The sequence below is a fragment of the Polyodon spathula genome, chromosome 4, assembly GCF_017654505.1.
Source record: "Polyodon spathula isolate WHYD16114869_AA chromosome 4, ASM1765450v1, whole genome shotgun sequence".
Classification (NCBI taxonomy): domain Eukaryota; kingdom Metazoa; phylum Chordata; class Actinopteri; order Acipenseriformes; family Polyodontidae; genus Polyodon; species Polyodon spathula.
The window spans coordinates 34,303,543-34,322,563 of NC_054537.1; the positions used below are offsets into that span (position 1 = coordinate 34,303,543).

General features: G+C 40.4%; 1 protein-coding gene across 2 annotated transcripts in view; it reads left to right on the forward strand.

The window, feature by feature from the left end:
- The first annotated feature begins 1,226 nt into the window (after positions 1 to 1,226).
- Positions 1,227 to 19,021, forward strand: part of mppe1 (metallophosphoesterase 1) — a 44,687-nt gene continuing 26,892 nt past the window's right edge. For both annotated transcript variants that reach the window (XM_041247754.1, XM_041247755.1), the window contains exons 1-4: positions 1,227 to 2,081; positions 14,017 to 14,125; positions 14,776 to 14,879; positions 18,673 to 18,753. In XM_041247754.1, coding sequence (XP_041103688.1) covers positions 1,837 to 2,081; positions 14,017 to 14,125; positions 14,776 to 14,879; positions 18,673 to 18,753 — 539 coding nt within the window. In that variant the 5' untranslated portion in view covers positions 1,227 to 1,836. The remainder of the gene's footprint in view (positions 2,082 to 14,016; positions 14,126 to 14,775; positions 14,880 to 18,672; positions 18,754 to 19,021) is intronic.

Consider the following 19,021-nt stretch of genomic DNA (forward strand, 5'->3'; position numbering starts at 1 on the left):
TCAGGACCTTAAAAATGAAAAGACTAAAATAGTTATAACTAGAGAAAGCATCTAGTGAATTGAGACACCCATCTCCCTAGCAAGTATAACAAAATATGATTTCTCTATAGAGTTATTGCCTAATCATACAGCCGGATGGACCTGATACACAAGCCTGGAGGTCAGGTGACTGAAGGTCAGTCGTAAGTCGGTGGATGAGCTGGGATTTAAAACCAAAAGCTCCTGGGTCACAATTCTTTGCTTTTACCATCTGACCACACTGCATTTTGTTATACCAGCATTGTCACCAGTTATAAAAATCCTTACATAACACAGGTTGAAACTATGCATCATAGTTATTTGTTTTGATGGCAATATATACATTTTCTATGTACCATTATTTGATAGTGGTAATTGTGTTTGATTAAATATAATAGGAAAGAGTGACCTGAAACTGTAGCCATGCCCTGGACTGTTAGCCCCTTCTTTATTGAATAGCAGGAAATTCCAGTAGTTCCAGTAGTCTTTTTTTATCGCACTTATTCATCTGAACCAGTAGAAGTATTGTCTGTCCTGCAGAATTTAATGTGTCAACAAACGTAGAAGGGATTTGTTAAGTGGTTATGTCGTTAACCACTGTCTCTTAAGATACAAAGCCTTCTTAGAAAGTTAAACCCATCTGTCTCCCTTTCTGTCTCTAAAATCACTATGTTTATAACACAGATCCAATATAAAATATATAGGATCCCCCCATGCCACTCTGTGTGTGTGTGTGTGTGTGTGTGTGTGTGTGTGTGTATTTATTTATTTATTTTCACTTGCAATATTTGCATAAATTGCTGTTTAGAGTTGGGGCACAGAAATGTGTTAAAAATGTTATACTAAGTGGTATCAGGTATCAGAATTTTTTTTATCTATCTGGAGAGAGAGAGAGAGAGAGAGAGAGAGAGAGAGAGAGAGATTTAAAATTATTCTAATTATTTACAAATAAATGAATGCCCTTATTGTATCAGATTAAAATAAAGATTGAAGTTAACCTCATTTTGTATAAAATGCTACACTCACAACATTGTATTAGACTTAGATAATTCAACCCATACAGCCATACGGTTTTGTTTTGTTTTTGTTTTAGTTCGTAACAGCAAAATGATGACTAAATAAATGTAGACCCTGCTGTTTGGAAATGTTTTGTATACTTAACGCTCTCTGGATGCAGCTTTTAACGTCACCCGGAATGATCATCTGCAAACCACTTCGTTCGTAGATCAATAACTGACATCTTCTAGCAGATATATACATAAAGCAAACATACTGCATTGAGTGTGTCAGGAAGCAGCTTGCTCAAGAAGACCGGACCACACTGAACTCTGCCATGCTTACAGAAAATGTACTGGCACCTCTCATTCAACGTCCTGGACTACTTGCAGCACATGATGTATCATGGCGATGCTGAAGAAGAAAGCATCACAGCAGGCTGTGCATAGCGGCGCTCTGGTCGTCCTAGTATTTTATACTGTATTCTCTCCTGCCAGTTGCGCTGTTTTAAAAACGGATCATGTGTTTTTTTTCCTTTCTCACCAAAATGAAACTGCCCTGAATTCAGAGATTTAGTTCTGGAAAAAATTAGATCCTTTGAATAATTACTTAGGATATATTTATTTTAAATAGACTATGCCGTTTTTATCTCTAATTTGGCCTCGGACTGAAGATACCGCTATTTTTTACTACAATTTTAGGCGATGATATAGCAAGGATAATCTAATATACGATTAGAAAATAACGTCCATCTCTTCTCTGAAGTGAGGAGGGAAATGCCAGTCTTGCATTAACGAGCACTTTGAAATTTCTTCTATAAGGATGTTACCAAAGTTCTGCGGCAGAGGAACCTTTGTTATTGCCCTCATATGGTCTTTAACCTGCGTGTTTTTATTTTGTGAATTTCTGATTTACTATTCGGCTATATTTCAATGTGTTTGGCCCGACACAGTGCCACAGTCTAACAAGGGAAGAGAGAGTTCAGCTCCGGTTCTCAGAGCTCTTTTTTTAGCCGACACTCATCTCCTCGGTGCCATCAGGGGACACTGGTTTGATAAACTCCGACGGTAAGCACAGTTTTGATTTCTATCGTTGTATTTATATAGTAGGCCTAATATCATTCGAAATCACAAGTACAAATACACAACATAGCTTGTGTTTTACTGTACGTAAAACACGTTGTTTTAATGTTGATTTTACTAATAAAACCTAAATTGAAGATGGATATTTTTTTCATTCAAGATTTCTGTACTTCATGTGAAAAAATGCCAAGTTATCGAAAGTTCCCAGCTATTTAAAGTAGAGATATCAAAAACAGAAGCCAAGTTTCAAGAACCCACTGGGGCAACCTTGGCCAGCACAAAGCAAATAGGCACAACTGTAAAAGCGGTGGGTCCAAGGCTGCCCCAGTTGTTTCTACTAACGTGGCTTGTGTTTTTGGTGCAAGTTTGATCCACTTTTATTGTGCCTGAAGTTTTTTCACTTAATGGACAATAACACACACACACACACACACAGATTACAGGAATAGCAAAATTGTTCAACCTATATTGAGGCAATGTGTCGTTGTTTGGATAGGGTAAATGTAAATAGCAGCCTAGTCTGTTGAAAGGGTTAAGAATCTGTGTAGCGTAGCGGTTATGTAGTTGGAGTGAAAGTAGGCTAGGTTCAAATCCTTATATATATATATATATATATATATATATATATATATATATATATATATATATATATATATATACAATTTATACTATACGAACTTGGCTTGTGTTTTTGATGCAAGTTCGATCGGCTTTTATTGTGACTGAAAAAATACAAGCCAAGTTAGTAGAAACAACTGTGGCAACCTTGACCCCTTTTACAGTTGTGCCTATTTGCATTGTGCTGGGCAAGGTTGCCCCAATTGTTTCATGTCAGGGGCTTAAAGTGCAAAAGTATGTATGTTCAGTAAAAGTGTCATTCATATCGTAACTAGCATTTTTCACATAAAACATGTGTTTGTTACACATTAATAAAATAATTTTGTCAGGAGCTGGAATTCACGGCACCAAAATAATATCCCTACAATTTAGTTTTTACACTTTGACTGCATATTCTCTCCAGTCACTGCTCACACGCTCGCTCGGTCGCACACACAGTTTCTCATTCAAGTTCAGCGCTGGACTGGTTTTCAGTCCCCAGGCTCATGCACCCCCTTATATAACCTCGCATCTAGACAAGATTCAAAACTGGGCAGACACATGGCAAATGACATTTAATAGAGAAAAGTGTAAGGTACTGCACGCAGGAAATAAAGATGTACATTATAAATATCATATGGGAGATACTGAAATTGGAGAAGGAATCTATAAAAAAGACCTAGGAGTTTTTGTTGACTCAGAAATGTCTTCATCTAGACAATGTGGGGAAGCTATAAAAAAGGCTAACAAGATGCTCGGATACATTGTGAAAAGTGTTGAATTTAAATCAAGGGAATTAATGTTAAAACTGTACAATGCACTAGTAAGACCTCATCTTGAATATTGTGTTCAGTTCTGGTCACTTCGCTATAAAAAAGATATTGCTGCTCTAGAAAGAATGCAAAGAAGAGCGACCAGAATTATTCCGGGCTTAAAAGGCATGTCATATGCAGACAGGCTAAAATAATTGAGTCTGTTCAGTCTTGAACAAAGAAGACTACGCGGCTACCAAATTCAAGCATTCAAAATTCTAAAAGGGATTGACAATGTTGACCCAAGGGACTTTTTTGACCTGAAAAAAGAAACAAGGACCAGGGGTCACAAATGGAGATTAGACAAAGGGGCAGTCAGAACAGAAAATAGGAGGCACTTTTTTACACAGAGAATTGTGAGGGTCTGGAATCAACTCCCCAGTAATGTTGTTGAAGCTGACACCCTGGGATCCTTCAAGAAGCTGCTTGATGAGATTCTGGGATCAATAAGCTACTAACAACCAAACGAGCAAGATGGTCCGAATGGCTTCGTCTCGTTTGTAAACTTTCTTATGTTCTTATGTTCTTATAATACTTGTTATGAAATCAGCACAGTTTAGATTTTGATCTGGATTAAAAAATAGGTCATTTGAGAACATGGGATTACTAAAACGCCATATATTATTTGTACAGTATGGGTTGTTTGCTCTGCCTTAATTGCAAAGTGTTCCAAAGATGTGTATTGAGTAAGTTATAAAAAATGAATAATAGGTTAATCCACCACCACTGCAATTGCTAATATCTCATACTGTAACCTTGTCAAAACCTCATCTCAGAATATTTTGAAGTAGTGGCTTAATTTTTGCAGGGTTATGCAACCTTGTATTCGAAATGTGCTTGTGATGACATGGACTCTAATATGGTGGCCGTGTCGATGTAATCTGACTTTATTAGTTTCTGCTAATAGGGACAGCACCCAATAAATACATTATAAAAAGTGCCCTTAGTACGGTAGAATCCATTGTTTAGTGTCATATTCCAGGATGATTTCCATTACAGAGTAGATGTTAAAACTTCATGCTGATTTGAACTCGGCAAGATAAGCACCAACTAAGACGTAGCTTTACAGTAAACTAATGTGATCCATCTGCATCTCCATCCATTTGTGTTGCTTTCCATCTGATGATGTAGATATCCTTCTGTCTGGTGTTTATTGCTGCAGTGTAATGCTGGCTCCAGGGATCAGTTTGTTTTGCCTCTCCAGCACATCAGCACACACAACGGTTGCGAAACTGGCTCAGGGGATCAACCCGTGCGGTTTCCCCAGTGCATCAGCATGACAACCGTCTGGATTGAGCTAAATTCCAAATTAGAATAAGAAGGAAAATGATGTGAGAATCCTGTTTTAATCCTGAAACATGCATTTTCAACTGCACTTTTATTCTGAAAATTCCCTGTAAAACACTTCTACATGTAAGATTTAATTTCTTATAAAAACTAATAAGCCAGTCGTCTTCGGGTTGTTTCAATCAAAATAGTTTTATTCAGCAAATCAGAGGAAATACAACAGTGATCACCCACAGGCCTCAGATGATGATATTCTCAGCAGCAGTGGTACAGAGATATTTCTGAGCAAAGAAATTACTTCATACAGCACAGATATACAGCTAGCTTACATAATTTCCCTGACTGAATTTTGTCTTATTTCCTTAGCATGATGCATGGTGTGAGAACAAGCACATTGATAGTTAACATCTGTGTTTCTTCTTCACTTCACCAATGTCACAGAAACCCAGATAACAAGAAGTTACGTTTAAGAGTTCAGCTACATTCTCACAAGCAGCAAAGTGCTATACCCACGCATCACAAGGTCGAACAACAAGGCTGGTGATTGCAAACTGCTGATATAACCAACTGTGTATAGCTTGATTTTAAGAGTTCATTAACCCTGTGTTGATTCAGAGCTTACATGAAACACAGGAAAATCACACAGTATTTACAGTTTCAGTGATTTCAAAATAAGCAATGGGTTGCATATTGGAAAGGAACGTGCTATTTGGTGTTCCATGCCACTTGCCTAAAGTTATAGAACGTCACTTTTAACAAAAGTAAGTGGTTTGTATATAGACTCAAAACAGCTTTCTAAGCAGAAACAGTTTATGCGAAAACAAAAGTGTTATCTGTCCCGAGGTCACAGCTGCACTCTGAATTATGAAAAGCCAGTTACTCCCTACAAAGCCAGGACAATACATAGGCAAGAGTTTCAAAATCCTTACATACAGGTAAAAGTAAAGGTCTCAACAGTCCCTGTTTTTACGTGATCTGTGCTTCTTTTTCCCTAGTGCAACCCATGTGTTTTTTCGAAGTCACTGAAAAAGACTTCTAAAACAAACTTTTGTCATTGAGTGTGTTAAGTTTCGTTTAGTATTTCTCAATCTCCTTTCTTGAAGTTCTTCTGAGTACACTATACCGGCTTCTGAGATTTACCTGCAGACCTCTGCAGAAGTAACCAGTTTGCCAAACCCTGCCCTCTTGTCAGCAGAGGAGAAATACAGTATTTCCGATGATAATATTGCGAATGCATCAGTATTAAGCAGGATAGCAGACGGCCCAGAACGCTCTGTAAGTAAATAAGTACAGTGCACTCTGTTTATACTCTGCTTTGCATCTACGCTTAGTGAAAAACTGAGATTTGCATCGCAACTGATAAGCCACAGATACTTAAATTCAGATTTAGTCTTGACAGTAAAATATTGTAATGTAATGTTATTTTAATTCAAAGGCCATTACACGTAACACCCTCATGAGGTTATCGCTTCTCAAGTATACTGTAGTAAAATAGGATTTTGCAGCCTTGAGTAAACATAATTGTGATATTATAACAAGTTGCTTACCCACAAGGACTTGTTTTGATGAATTGTCTTCGGTGATTGAGCACCACTGACATTTGTATACTGTATTTAAACTGCTGATGCACAGAGGCACTTTTGTAATTGTAATGTGTCGTGGCTGAGGGCAGTGTAAATGATCAGGCTGGAGTCTTGATTTACAGTTTAAAACCGGTGTGGGTTTTATTTTTCTTACAGTGCGGTGGGGAAAACAACCGCTAATAAAACAAAACAAACAAAATAAGTTCAGTTGGGTCACTAACTAAAAAATACCTTGTGGTCCCTGTCTGACATCAGGACGGATAACCGTTTACCCAACTAAACAAATACAAATTAAAACAGTTTATAAGTTCCCCCTGGAACTACACATATACTGTGACTACTTTACTTATTTGCACAGTATAGTACTGGAACAAACATATCTTACTCTCGCTCTTTGGTTTTGGTTTCTTTCTCTTAGCTTCTGCTTCCTTACTCCTTCCTGTCACAAAGACGGCTGGAGTGGGGGACGTCAGACCAGAAACAGGAACCAGGAAATAAACAAAGAGAGGTGGAGTTTGGTGAAGCTGAGCGAATGGTCTCGCTCAGCATTTAATAATGAACAGACAGACAGAAAATAAAAGGTTGCAAGACAAACAAAAACACAGGCACATTCGCCAAATTAAAGAGACAAACAAAACGGACTAACACTAAACAAACACGGTGAGCTGATATTTTTAACTACTACTCTTCTTCTTCTTCTTCTTCTTCTTCTTCTTCTTCTTATCTCCGTCTCCAATCCCGTTTTCCACTCACCGAACACACAACCTCGAGTGAGTGAAAGCATGCTGCTTTTATGCAGCTGTACCGAGACTGATTATTCAGTTGGAGTCGCAGTACAACTGCATGTGAATTAATAATGTGCAATTCCCCGTGCTCACATATTATTACATTTTACTTGCACGTGAAGTGCTGTGCAATCCTCGTGCCTAAATCCAAATATACATTTTAAACACTCGTGTTACACAGACCCGTTTATATCCCATGTACCAATGACTATACACCAACATTAACACACAACATACAACACAAAATACACACTGGGGTGGGCATAAAGCTATCGGCTAAGCCCTTTTTATTGAGGTGTAATTAACTTTAACAAGCAATTAACCAATTAACCATTATCCTAATTGGTTAAGGAAAAAGCTATGAATTTTCCAGAGGCATGCATACATGCGGCAACTCATGAAATCTAGTGGTCAACCCACTACAGTGCAGGGAACAGAGCTCTTATTCTCAAACTAAAATACTGATTCTGCAGGACAGATGTGATTCTTATAAACAAAGTGCACTGTATCGCTTTGTTTTAATTGTAAAGTGAGTTATTGATAGTTTGATGCTGTAACATGAACAAGTAGCCAGTTGTATTGAATTAACAATTTGCCAAGTAACAGCTGGGGGTGAGTCGATTAGAGTAATTTGCAAGCTATTGTCAATCTCTAGGGCATTATACATGCACTAAACTGTGTTAGTCCAAGCGAGGACAGGCCAGTGAGGACCGGCTGCACAATTTTCTGTCCAAGCAATGAACGTAAAGGCTCCAACTCCAGACCAGGTTTGCATACACTTCTTTCTTTTCTTTTTATTTATTAATGCTCTCACTTCTCTTGTACCTGTCTGTTTTCACCTACCTCAGCACCACCCTCTCCCATAGCCATGTCCTCTACTGCTCCCTACCATGAATAACTTTAATATCCCCGTAATCCTCTCCTTTCGTTCCCATCCTCTGGCTTCTCCCTACCGCTGCAAATCTAACTCCTCTAACCTGATCTCCCTGCCTCTCACCTTTCCTCTTCTCCTCCCTCCTCTTTCCCTCCTCCCCTGTTGTTCTTTTGGGTGGCTTCAACGTCCACCTCTCCAACCCTAAGCACTCTGCTGGATTTCTTCACCTTCTTCACTCCTTCACCTGTCTCTCACAGCGGGTTGTCAACTAGACCTCGTCTTCACCAGGGACTGCTTCCACCCTGCCCTCTCGGTCACTCCTCTCGCTCCATCTCTGATCACTACTTTATCTCCATCTCTCTGTCACTCCCATCCCTTCCTAGTCCGCCGACCCCCTCTGTCACCCTCCGTCAACCTCTGTTCCCTCTCCCTGTCTGTCTTCTCCTGTACTGCTCTCTAGCACCTACCCTCTATCGACTCCTCCCAACTATCTATAGACTCTAGCACCTACCCTCTATCGACTCCTCCCAACTATCTATAGACTCTCCTACCTCCACCCTCTTCTCCTCCCTCCCTCCTGCCTTGACTCCCTTTGCCCTCTCACCTTTTGACCTGCCTGCCCGTCCCCGCTGCAGCCCTGGATCTCCTCCATGATGCACTCCACTCCAGCCCCCTTGGCTCATACCAAACTGCACCTTGCTGAAAAAATACTTCTACTTCCACTTTTCTTTCCTTAGCCCCCCCCCCTTAATCACTCATCCGCAAACTCTTCAATACCTCATCTTCCCCACCCTGTCCACTGCTCAGCTCAATCTGCAACCTTTACTAATCTACCCTCCTCCTTCTCATCCCTCTTGGACTCTTTGCACCATGCTCCAGAACCATAAACCCTTCCCAATCACCTCTTCCAGGCTGCTGCCCCTGCTCTACTCCTTTTCCTCTCTTCTCAACACCTCTCTGCTCCCTGGCTGCTTCCCCTCAGCCTTCAAACAGGCCTGCATGACCCCCACCTTAAAAACAACCCTCCCTTGATCCCTTATCCCTCCAGAACTACCATGCTTTCACCCTTCTCCCTTTCCTCTCTAAAACCCTTGAACAAGCAGTACATCGCCAGCTCTCTGCTTTCCTGTCAAAACATTCTCTGCTCGACCCCCTCCAATCAGGTGTTCGCCTAGCACACTCTACTGAAACTGCTGTTCTCTCCATCACTAACTCTCTACTCTTTGTCCGTGCCGTCTCCCTTTCTGTCCTAATTCTCCTTGTCCTCTCTGCTGCCTTTGACACAGTCAAACATTCTATTCTCCTGTCCTCCCTCACTGACCCGAGACTCTCCAGCACTGGTTTTGCCTTGTTCTCCTCCTACCTCTCCGATCGCATGTACCTGGTGTGGCTCACCCTCTGCCTCTTACTCCCTTTTGACAGGTGTCCACCAAGGCTTAATCCTGGGACCCCTCCTGTTTTCTCTCTACACCCATTCCCTGGGTCCCCTCATCTTCTCCTGTGGCTTCTCATATCATTTCTGTGTTGATGATGCCCAGATCTTTCTCTCCTTTTCACCCACTGACTCCGATATCTGCTCCCGTATCTCTATCTGTCTCTTGGCCATCTTCTCCTGGATGCACTTGTATCATCTTAAACGCAACCTCTCCAAATCATACCTCCTTTTCTCTCCCCTCTTCCTTCCCCACTGCTAATCTCTATCTCCATTCCTCTTGAATCCACTACCCTCTCTCCCTCTTCATCCACCAAGAACCTTGGTGTCACCCTTGACACCTCCCTCTCCTACTCTCAGCGCATTTCTATTCTGGCAAGCTCCTTTTGCTTCTTCTTCAGCAACATACACAGAATTTGCCAATGCCTCACCAACCACTCAACACAGCTCCTAGTTCAGGCCCTGGTACTGTCCCACCTTGACTACTGCAACTCCCTCCTGGCCGGCGTCCCTGCCTCTGCTATCCGTCCGCTCCAGCTCATCCAAAACTGTTACCCGCTTTGTTTCGCTCAGTCCACACCACTGTTCTGCAGCCTCCACTGGCTCCCTATCGCCACGCACATCCAATTCAGAACTCTTGTACTCGCCTATCGTTGTCTCGACCTTTCTGCTCCCTCCTATCTCCAGACTTCTCCATTTCTCCCTCTTGCTCCCTCCACTCCTCCGCCACTGGCAGATTAGCTGTACTCCCCTCCCTCCACCGCCTACAGAGCCCACTCCTTCTCCACCCTTGTCCCTCAGAGGTGGAACGACCTAACCGCGGATATCAGGACTGCTCAGCCTCTGACCACCTTCCGGCGCCTCCTCAAGACACATCTGTTCAGACAACATCTGTAAGACTCACAACTCTCGACTATACTGGACAATATGGCACCCAGTTGTAGCAGTTCTTGCATCCTCTTGTACTTGCACTGAACTGCTCCATACTTTGTCGTACTCTACTACTGCTCTTAATTATAATTATTTTCTGTATCTTATACTTGATTTTACTTGTTTTTTGTAATTACTCTTATCCATTTACTGTACTTACTACATGCTCTTAGTGGAATTTACTCTTATAAGCAAATATCATTAATAAAAGTTTAACTGCTCTTAGTCGAAATCGCGCTTAAATGTAATTATTTACTGTATTCTTTATTTAGCCCTTATTTGAATATAATCTTATTTTCTACTGATTTTACTGTACTTTTATAACTGCTCTTATGTGTAATGTGATATTTTGTAACAGCTGTTAAGTCGACCTGGATAAGGATGTCTGCTAATAATAAATAATAATAATAACACTGTGTAACAATTTTTTTTTTTTTTTTTGGTTCCTGGGTAGTAAGTGTTATTTCCTAATTTCTTATGCCTCAAAAGTATAGAAAATGGCTATTATTCCCCACAAAATTTGCTTTTGTGACCAGGAGAGTGATATTTTGAAATTTACCTATTTTCCAGAACACCAGATAGATTCAGTGCTGAGTAAACTTGGAGTAACTTCTAGAACTTTCCAGTAATATAAATAGTAGTATAAATACAGGGGCCTTAAGCCCACCAGTTCAGTTTAGTTCCAGCTGCCTAAGCGGATACATATCTGCATTTTTCTGAGATGGCATCAAGAGGATGCAAGCATCTGGCAGACGCATTTTGCTATGTCTGCGGCCAATTTATCAAGACAAGAGCGAAAAAGTATTCCGTGGAAGCATCTGCTAAGATGTGTGAGGCCTACAAGGCATATTCCGGCATGCCTGTCGGGGATCAAGACAAACCCTGGGCACCTCATTTCACCTGCGAGCACTGCAAAAAAACTCTGGAAGGTAAGATGGACAATTGTTGCTCAGAATTTTATGTTATAAAATTTGTTAAAATGTTTAAAATTGTAAAAGTTTTTAATTTTAAAATGTTTTACAATTTTCAATGTTATTGAAAAAATATATCGTATATGAAAAATGTTGCGAGAATCTCTTACACATTAGTCATGGGTGAAATAAATGTATTTTTGTAGGATGGTACAGAGGGGAAAAGAGAGCCATGAAGTTCGCTATCCCAAGAATTTGGCCGGAACCCACTGACCACTCAAGCAACTGCTACTTCTGCATGGTGGACCCTTCCAAACGTCGGACTGGCAAGAATGCACCTGCTGTCACATATCCGGACCTTCCTTCATCCATCGCCCCGGTGCCACACTGCCATGAGCTCCCTGTACCCACTCCTCCAGAGGGAGAGCAGCCGTCTTTAGAAGAGAGCAGCAAGTCAGAGAGCAAGGAAGACGTTGTAGATCCAGATGACAATTTCAGAGGTGGAGCTGAGGAGAGAAACCCATACTACCCCAACCAAAAAGACCTCAACGACTTGATTAGAGATCTTGGTCTCACCAAGTCCAATGCCGAGCTTTTGACATCTAGGCTCAAGCAATGGAACTTGTACCCGTCTCTTCCCCTGGCTCACTCGGTGCACCTCAAAGAGGATTAAAACAGCATCAAGACCTTGCTGGACGCCTTGAAGTATGATGAGTACGGCTTGGAGGTCAAAGAAGACTTCAAAATGGTGGCATTCCTGATGGGTCTCCAAGGCGGTTTTACCAAGTTTCCCTGCTATCTTTGCCTTTGGGACAGCAGGAACACCAAGGCGCACTACCACAGGCGGGACTGGCCACAGCGGACCGAGTTCTCTGTGGGGAGGAACAATGTCAAGTGGGAGCCACTGGTGGACCTCCGGAAGGTGCTGATGCCACCACTGCACATCAAATTGGGCCTTATGAAACAATTTGTCAAAGCTCTAGAGAAGGAGTCGGCAGCCTTCAAGTACCTTCAAGACTTCTTCCCTAAGCTATCTGAGGCAAAGGTCAAAGCCGATGTTTTCGTCGGAACACAGATAAAGAAGATCCTGGAGTGCAATAAATTCCCCAAGAAGCTCACTAGTAAGGAGAAAGTGGCTTGGAACAGCTTTGTCGAGTGGTTTGGGGCTTCCTGGGAAATCACAAGGCCGAAAACTAGGTGGAGCTGGTTGAGACTCTGGTGAAGAACTACGGCACAATGGACTGTAGGATGTCCCTCAAAGTCCATATCCTTGATGCTGATCTTGATAAATTCAAGGAGAACATGGGAGCGTACTCGGAGGAGCAAGGCTAGCGCTTCCACCAGGATATACTGGACTTTGAACGCCACTACCAAGGACAGTATAATGAGAACATGATGGGAGACTACATTTGGGGGCTGATTCGTGAAAGTGATTTACAGTATAATCGTAAATCTCGAAAAACTACTCACTTCTAAATCTTTTGTAGTCATTTTTATATTACTTCAGTATAAATACATGTTAATTTGGAATCGTATGTTGTTTTTTTCTGGCTTTATGTGAACGAAAAGACACAAATTCGCCCGTTTTCTCATTGAAAATAGGTACATTTCAAAATATCACTGTCCTGGTCACAAAAGCAAAGTTTGTGGGGAATAATAGCCATTTTCTGTACTTTTGAGACATAAGCAATTAGGAAATAACACTTACTATCCAGGAACAAAAATTGTGTTACATAGTGTAATTAATTAACATGGCCAAATTAGTTATCCTCTAGTCCAAATAATATTCTCATGTCTACATTTTTCTAGTAGAGTATAAAGAGTGATCGACATCAGATTACATACTGGAAACAGATATTATATGAAAATCTTAAAGAGCAAATGCCATTTTAATATATCATTCTGAGTGCTTCTGGGCCCTCTTGCTCCAATATTGAATTATCATTATTCTCCCTTTACCTGACTGGGCTGGGCTGGAGATCCTAAGTACCTGCACTGACCAACATCTCAAAACGCATGTTTCAGGATTTAAATGTCGGAGTCTGCACTCTGTTTCCTTCATCTAAACAATAATATGACTCTAAACAGTGAACTGCAACATATTAAGATGTAATTGATTCACTTGCCATGCTTTCATATGTTTAATGCTTGCTTCACTGCTGTATTCTTATTTCTTTGGTAAATTCCATTAACGGTGTTGTCCAGCATGAAATAACCCTTTCACAGATGTACTGTTTCAACCCCTCCGGACATATCTTTTTCACATATCCAATATTCTTCTGTCTGAGCTGATATGACATTCTCATTTGGTTAGAATCCTGGGGATGATTTGTTCACAGAAATATCCATTCTAGTTCATTATGAAATAGTAAGATATTTTGCATTAGCTTTCTTATGTAACACGTGTCATAGTAAATAGATAAAAATATCATCTGAAGTTAATCAGTGTTTTGAAAGTAAAACAATACCCAAGCAGGGGACTTGAGATCCAGTGTGTCTAGTAGTTTATCTCAAACCTTTTTTAGCTACAACCCCAATTATGACATACTCGATATATCTATATATATATATATATATATATTAGATATAATATATAATATATATATAATATATATATATATTTATCGAGGAGCTCCCTGAATCTTAGAAAAAAACAGTGGTAAATAAGTCCCCGTCCCTGATTTAAATCACAGTTTATTTTTTCTGAAGGGAATGGCAGATGGAAAGAGCATTCCAGACCGCCATGTGGCTCCTGCGGCCGGAGATAGTTTTTATTCTTGGAGATGTCTTTGATGAAGGAAAATGGAGTTCACCAAAGGTATTTTCTATTAATTGGACAAAAACTAATTTTTTTAACATGACAGCAACTGTAGTTATTTGTAATATACTGCCATAAGAAGCAAACCAGTTTATTCAAATATCAGAAATAAGAGCTAACATTGCAGCTAACCTCCTTTTGTGTCTGGAATTTTTATTGAACAATGAAGGAAGATAAAACCACTTTTATGACATCAATCAATCATCAATATCCCACTGGCATTCTGACAACCTACACTGCAGTGTACCCTTATACAAGTTTACCATAGTGAATACATAACAAAGTGTAATAAAACAATGAACACATGGTAAAATGTATGATTGCATGGTAAAATGTATGAACGCATGGTAAGGAATAGTGAGGTATGGTAAAGCATATTGATAAACATGGCAAACCAGGGTTCACAATAGAAAATGCATAGTTTAACTTGGTGAAAATCATGTTAAAACTGCTAAAATACCATGGTAAACTTTTATAAGGGTCTCCCAGTAGATTACATAGCACGATAAAAAGAATGCAACAATTTTTATACAGGTTCAACTGCACATTTGGCATTTGACTAGTTTAGGTATTTTACTGGGTTGTAAATTCAGAAGACGGTTTTATTTATGTTGTAAACCCAGATGAGGGTTTTCTTTCCTCACATACAGAATTGGGAAGATGATGTGAGACGCTTTCGTCAGATGTTCAGACATCCAAACGATACCGAGCTGGTCGTACTCGTTGGCAACCATGATATCGGCTTTCATTATGAGTAAGTTTGAGCTCCACATTGTCAACCATTATTTTTGAATTAAGTAATCCAAGTCTGCATCATGTAAACAAAATGTTAATTAAGTACTGAAGTAACTTACAGCAAATAGATGGTGAGTGAGTAGATTCAAGAAAATGCACAGAGTCCTTTTCTTCAGTCAGTTGCCAGGTTTATTGAGATATGCAGGGAGTCTGGTCCCAGGTACAGGACAAACACAATACTCAACATTACAATGTTTGCATGACATTAAATACCCTTCTGTATAGATGGTTCACCTCCCCTTTCTCTGACACTTAACCAATGGTCAAGGTAATTTAATTTATTGTGTGAGTGTTAATGTGTGTGTAGTCTAGTGTGACAACCTCTGAACTCAGTGCATTCTTCACACTCCTGGAGACAAAAGGTCCATACATCTGCCTTTTGTTATCTCCTTGCGACCCCCTTTGATGCCAGTGGGATTATCTCTTTTGATCTCTCTGAAGTCTTTAGAGCCTGTTCCCTTCTAGTCCACAGCAGTGTTATCCCGTTAGCTTGCAGTCATTGTTGGGCAAGAGTTTGTAGACGCAGCGTCTCTATCAATGGTTAGCAGTACATGCAATTTGAACCAAACAGTCTGCTATCTGCAATATTAGTCTCTTTTCAGAAAAGAACACCAGTATAGCTCTGCCAGTCCACATGCGTAGCAAACTCCTAATCAATTCTCGATCCATGTTTTCCAACAAGTACTGTTTAATGCGTTTGATTAAAAATGTTGCTGTGCTGTCTGTTTTCAATTCCACTATGGTAAAAACAAAGAGCACACCAAGTTGCATTTATATTAAAGGGTACAGCATTTAAGACAAATAAATAGTGGAATGTTCTTGTTACAAAAAAAGGTAATTAATCGAAGTCTAGATTTGAATGATTTGACTGAAGTAAACAAGTTTTTATACAGTAAATAATATTTCTATGTATGAGTAGGCATGATTGGCACATTGGTTAGTAATTCATAATTGAGAAATAATAGCAGTTAAGTTTATGATTCTTTTCCACAATATACTAAACTACTAACCATAATGTGGATGCTTCACCTACCGGTCAACAGGTACAGCTTGTTAATTGTTTGACTAAAAGTGGTTGGATTAGAGTTAAAAGACATGGGGCCCGATTTTGATTACTGGGCAAAGGCACGTTAGGCCAAAACAGGATTGCCCTTGTTTTTGATGAAAAAATGTAGAGCAAACTGCTGTTGTCCTGTAATGCAATTTCGATGACATGCTTTGCCCCGTCTTTTTCTGTCTGTGCTAGTGCCAGCGGTTGGCATAACTTTTGAGGTGTGGCCTTGTTTGCATGTTAGATTTGAGTGATTTTGATGACGGCTTAGAGGGGGGGTCTCAAACTACCCTGGTACAAAGGGCAGTGTTGTATTATACACTGCCGTTACGGATTCTGTTTTGCCCCTGTCGGTGAGATGAGGTGCAGAATGCAGAAAAGTCCAGCTCTTTTGCATTGTGGTTAAGACGCTGACTTGCAGTGCATGGGATTGCCAGTTCACACCCAGCCTCTGCCTTGTTACACAGGTAAGGAATGGTTTATTTGATTTTCTTCTAAGGTGCAAATACAGATTTGCTGAGTTAACAGGCATCCCAGGAAAATCAGGCTTTCCCCAGTTTTTAGCCTTGTTTTATTTTAATATTTTTGGTCTTGTCCTTGGTATTGTACAGTACATTTTGAAAGTACTGTACAAAACTATAGCAATGAATTATTGTGATCTACAAGTTGACCGTGTATTAAGGTACAGAGCCTATTATTTATTTATTTTTTTCCCCCAATTATATTTATATACCACCACGAATTGGGTGGAAATGGCAAATGTAAGGCCATTTTTAATTGGATAAGTAATTGCACATGCTATTTTCTTTAAATTTTTTGGTTCTTATTTAATTTTTAGTGATCTAATTGGCCAAATTATTACGTACAAAATAAAATTAGAACATGTTCTAAATATTTGAAATGTGTACTAAATAACGTGTTTTTGATGCGAATGGCCCTTCACACACACACCGGAAGACAAGCACACGAGCGGGCAGAAAACATAAACAGAACAAAAAAGGAAAACACTTTCTTATGCAATGTTCTATAATGTGTATAGATTTAAAATAAACATTAAGAAATGTTCCTATGCGAACTGTAATGTAGAAGTGCCTTTTTAATCCTTAGTGCTGCTCTGAAAAATACAGGTTTTTATATATAAAAAAAAAAAAATTCAATACATACACAACATACATCATAATTAGGGCTTCTGTTTTTCGGGTTTTATTCAGTGAGGGCCGGGCACCCGCTGAATGCCCGCGGGACCTGGAGGAAAATGAGAGAGGGTTAAGAGAAAGGCGTATAGATTAGAGCCTTGTTGAGGCTAGAGCGCACAAGCTGCGAAAGAAAAGGTGTGGCCGGGGGTCCCCTCTGACTTACGAGGAACCTGGGCGGTGGAGCCAGGCCCGGCCAGGGGAGTGAGAGTCACTTCCCCCCCCCAGAGGGGGGCCTGTGCGGACAATGTGGTGAGAGTCACTTCCCCCCCAGAGGGAGCCCTGTGCGGACAATGCGGTGAGAGTCACTCCCCCCCACAGAGGGAGCCCTGTGCGGACAATGCGGTGAGAGTCACTTCCCCCCCAGAGGGAGCCCTGTGCAGACAATGCGGTGAGAGTCACTTCCCCCCCAGAGGGAGCCCTGTGCTGACAATGCGGTGAAGGAAGAAGAAGAGGAGGAGGGAGGAGGAGGACCAACACAAAACGAAAGACAAGAGCAGGAAATAGTGCACAACTTAAATAGGGAAGAAAGAGAGATTGACAGAGATTGTACAGCCAGAGGGGATCCCCGGTGCTGCACAAACCCCACCCAGAAACCGGCGAGAGGACAATACCAGTTATTGGGAGCAGCTGGGGGGACAGCTGCTGAGTCATCCCCCGCTGAAAAGCGGATATACCGAAAATGTGTCCGCTTCCCTTCCCACAGTCGAATATCGTCAGTAAGGACAGGACGGCCTGGTTTCGGGTTAACTGGCTGAGAGAGAGAGAGAGAGGAAAGCAGGCGAGGGCCTTTTACGGCATCCCCCGAACTACGCCATAAGGACTCATGTATGAAATTAGTGTTTTTGGTTACTTTCGAAAATGCTTGAGCGTTTTTTTTTCTGTGAAAATATGTATAGTAGTAACTCGACAGTACTTGCACTCTTCAGTTGTACCTACTTTCCTTTGCTGTCTTCCACAAGGAAATCCCTGTGGTTACGGGCACATTCTTCTGGGGTTTTTGTGTGTAGGCATTTTTGTACATTTCGCCACAATACTGTTTTAAATCCTCCATATCTTAAGTGTAACACAGCTTTAAATCCCACTAACAAGCTTCCATCCTGATTGTAATCTCGTTTTAAATCTCATGAGCGGAGTCTCCAATAAAAATGTGGTTGGGGCGGGTTTAAAATATTCAGAACAAATCAATGATAGATACAAGTAAGGAAGGCGGGAATTTGCCCAGCAGCACTGGGATATGTATTTATTATTATTTTTGTAGTAGGTTTTATTTTTTTAATGGAAAAAGGGTGGAAAGAGTGTGAATATGCCCTTATTAATATGCTGCGTAAAATCGTTCCAGGTTAGTTAACTATTTCTAATGGCTGCAGTGTACTAGCAGTACAAGGGATGACTATACAATATATTGACATAATTAAATGTACAGTAAATTACTAGCACTGGTCAGTGTTGGGCAAAAGTGAATGCTGTCAGTGGTGTTTTTACAATGTTTCTACCCTTAATTGCAGAATGAATTTGTTCAAGTTGCAGAGGTTTGAGAAAGTCTTCAACGTCACCTCTGCAAGAGTTGTGACAAAGAAAGGTGTCAAGTGAGTATTTTCAGTAAAAGACAAAGATAATCAGCATTTTTGTAAAGTAAAAGAAAACTTAAGATTTAAAATTATATTAACAAATTACAATTTACCATGTATCTTGGTGGTGATTCATTTAAACTCTTCTGTGACTTGCACGTCTGTAATCTCCATCTGCCTTATTCTTGTGTCATAGCCATGTGTTCACAGTCTGTTATGAAGTCTTAATTTTTAAATGTAGGATGACGGAGTGAAAAAGCCCCAAAGAATACCAAGAGCGACCATT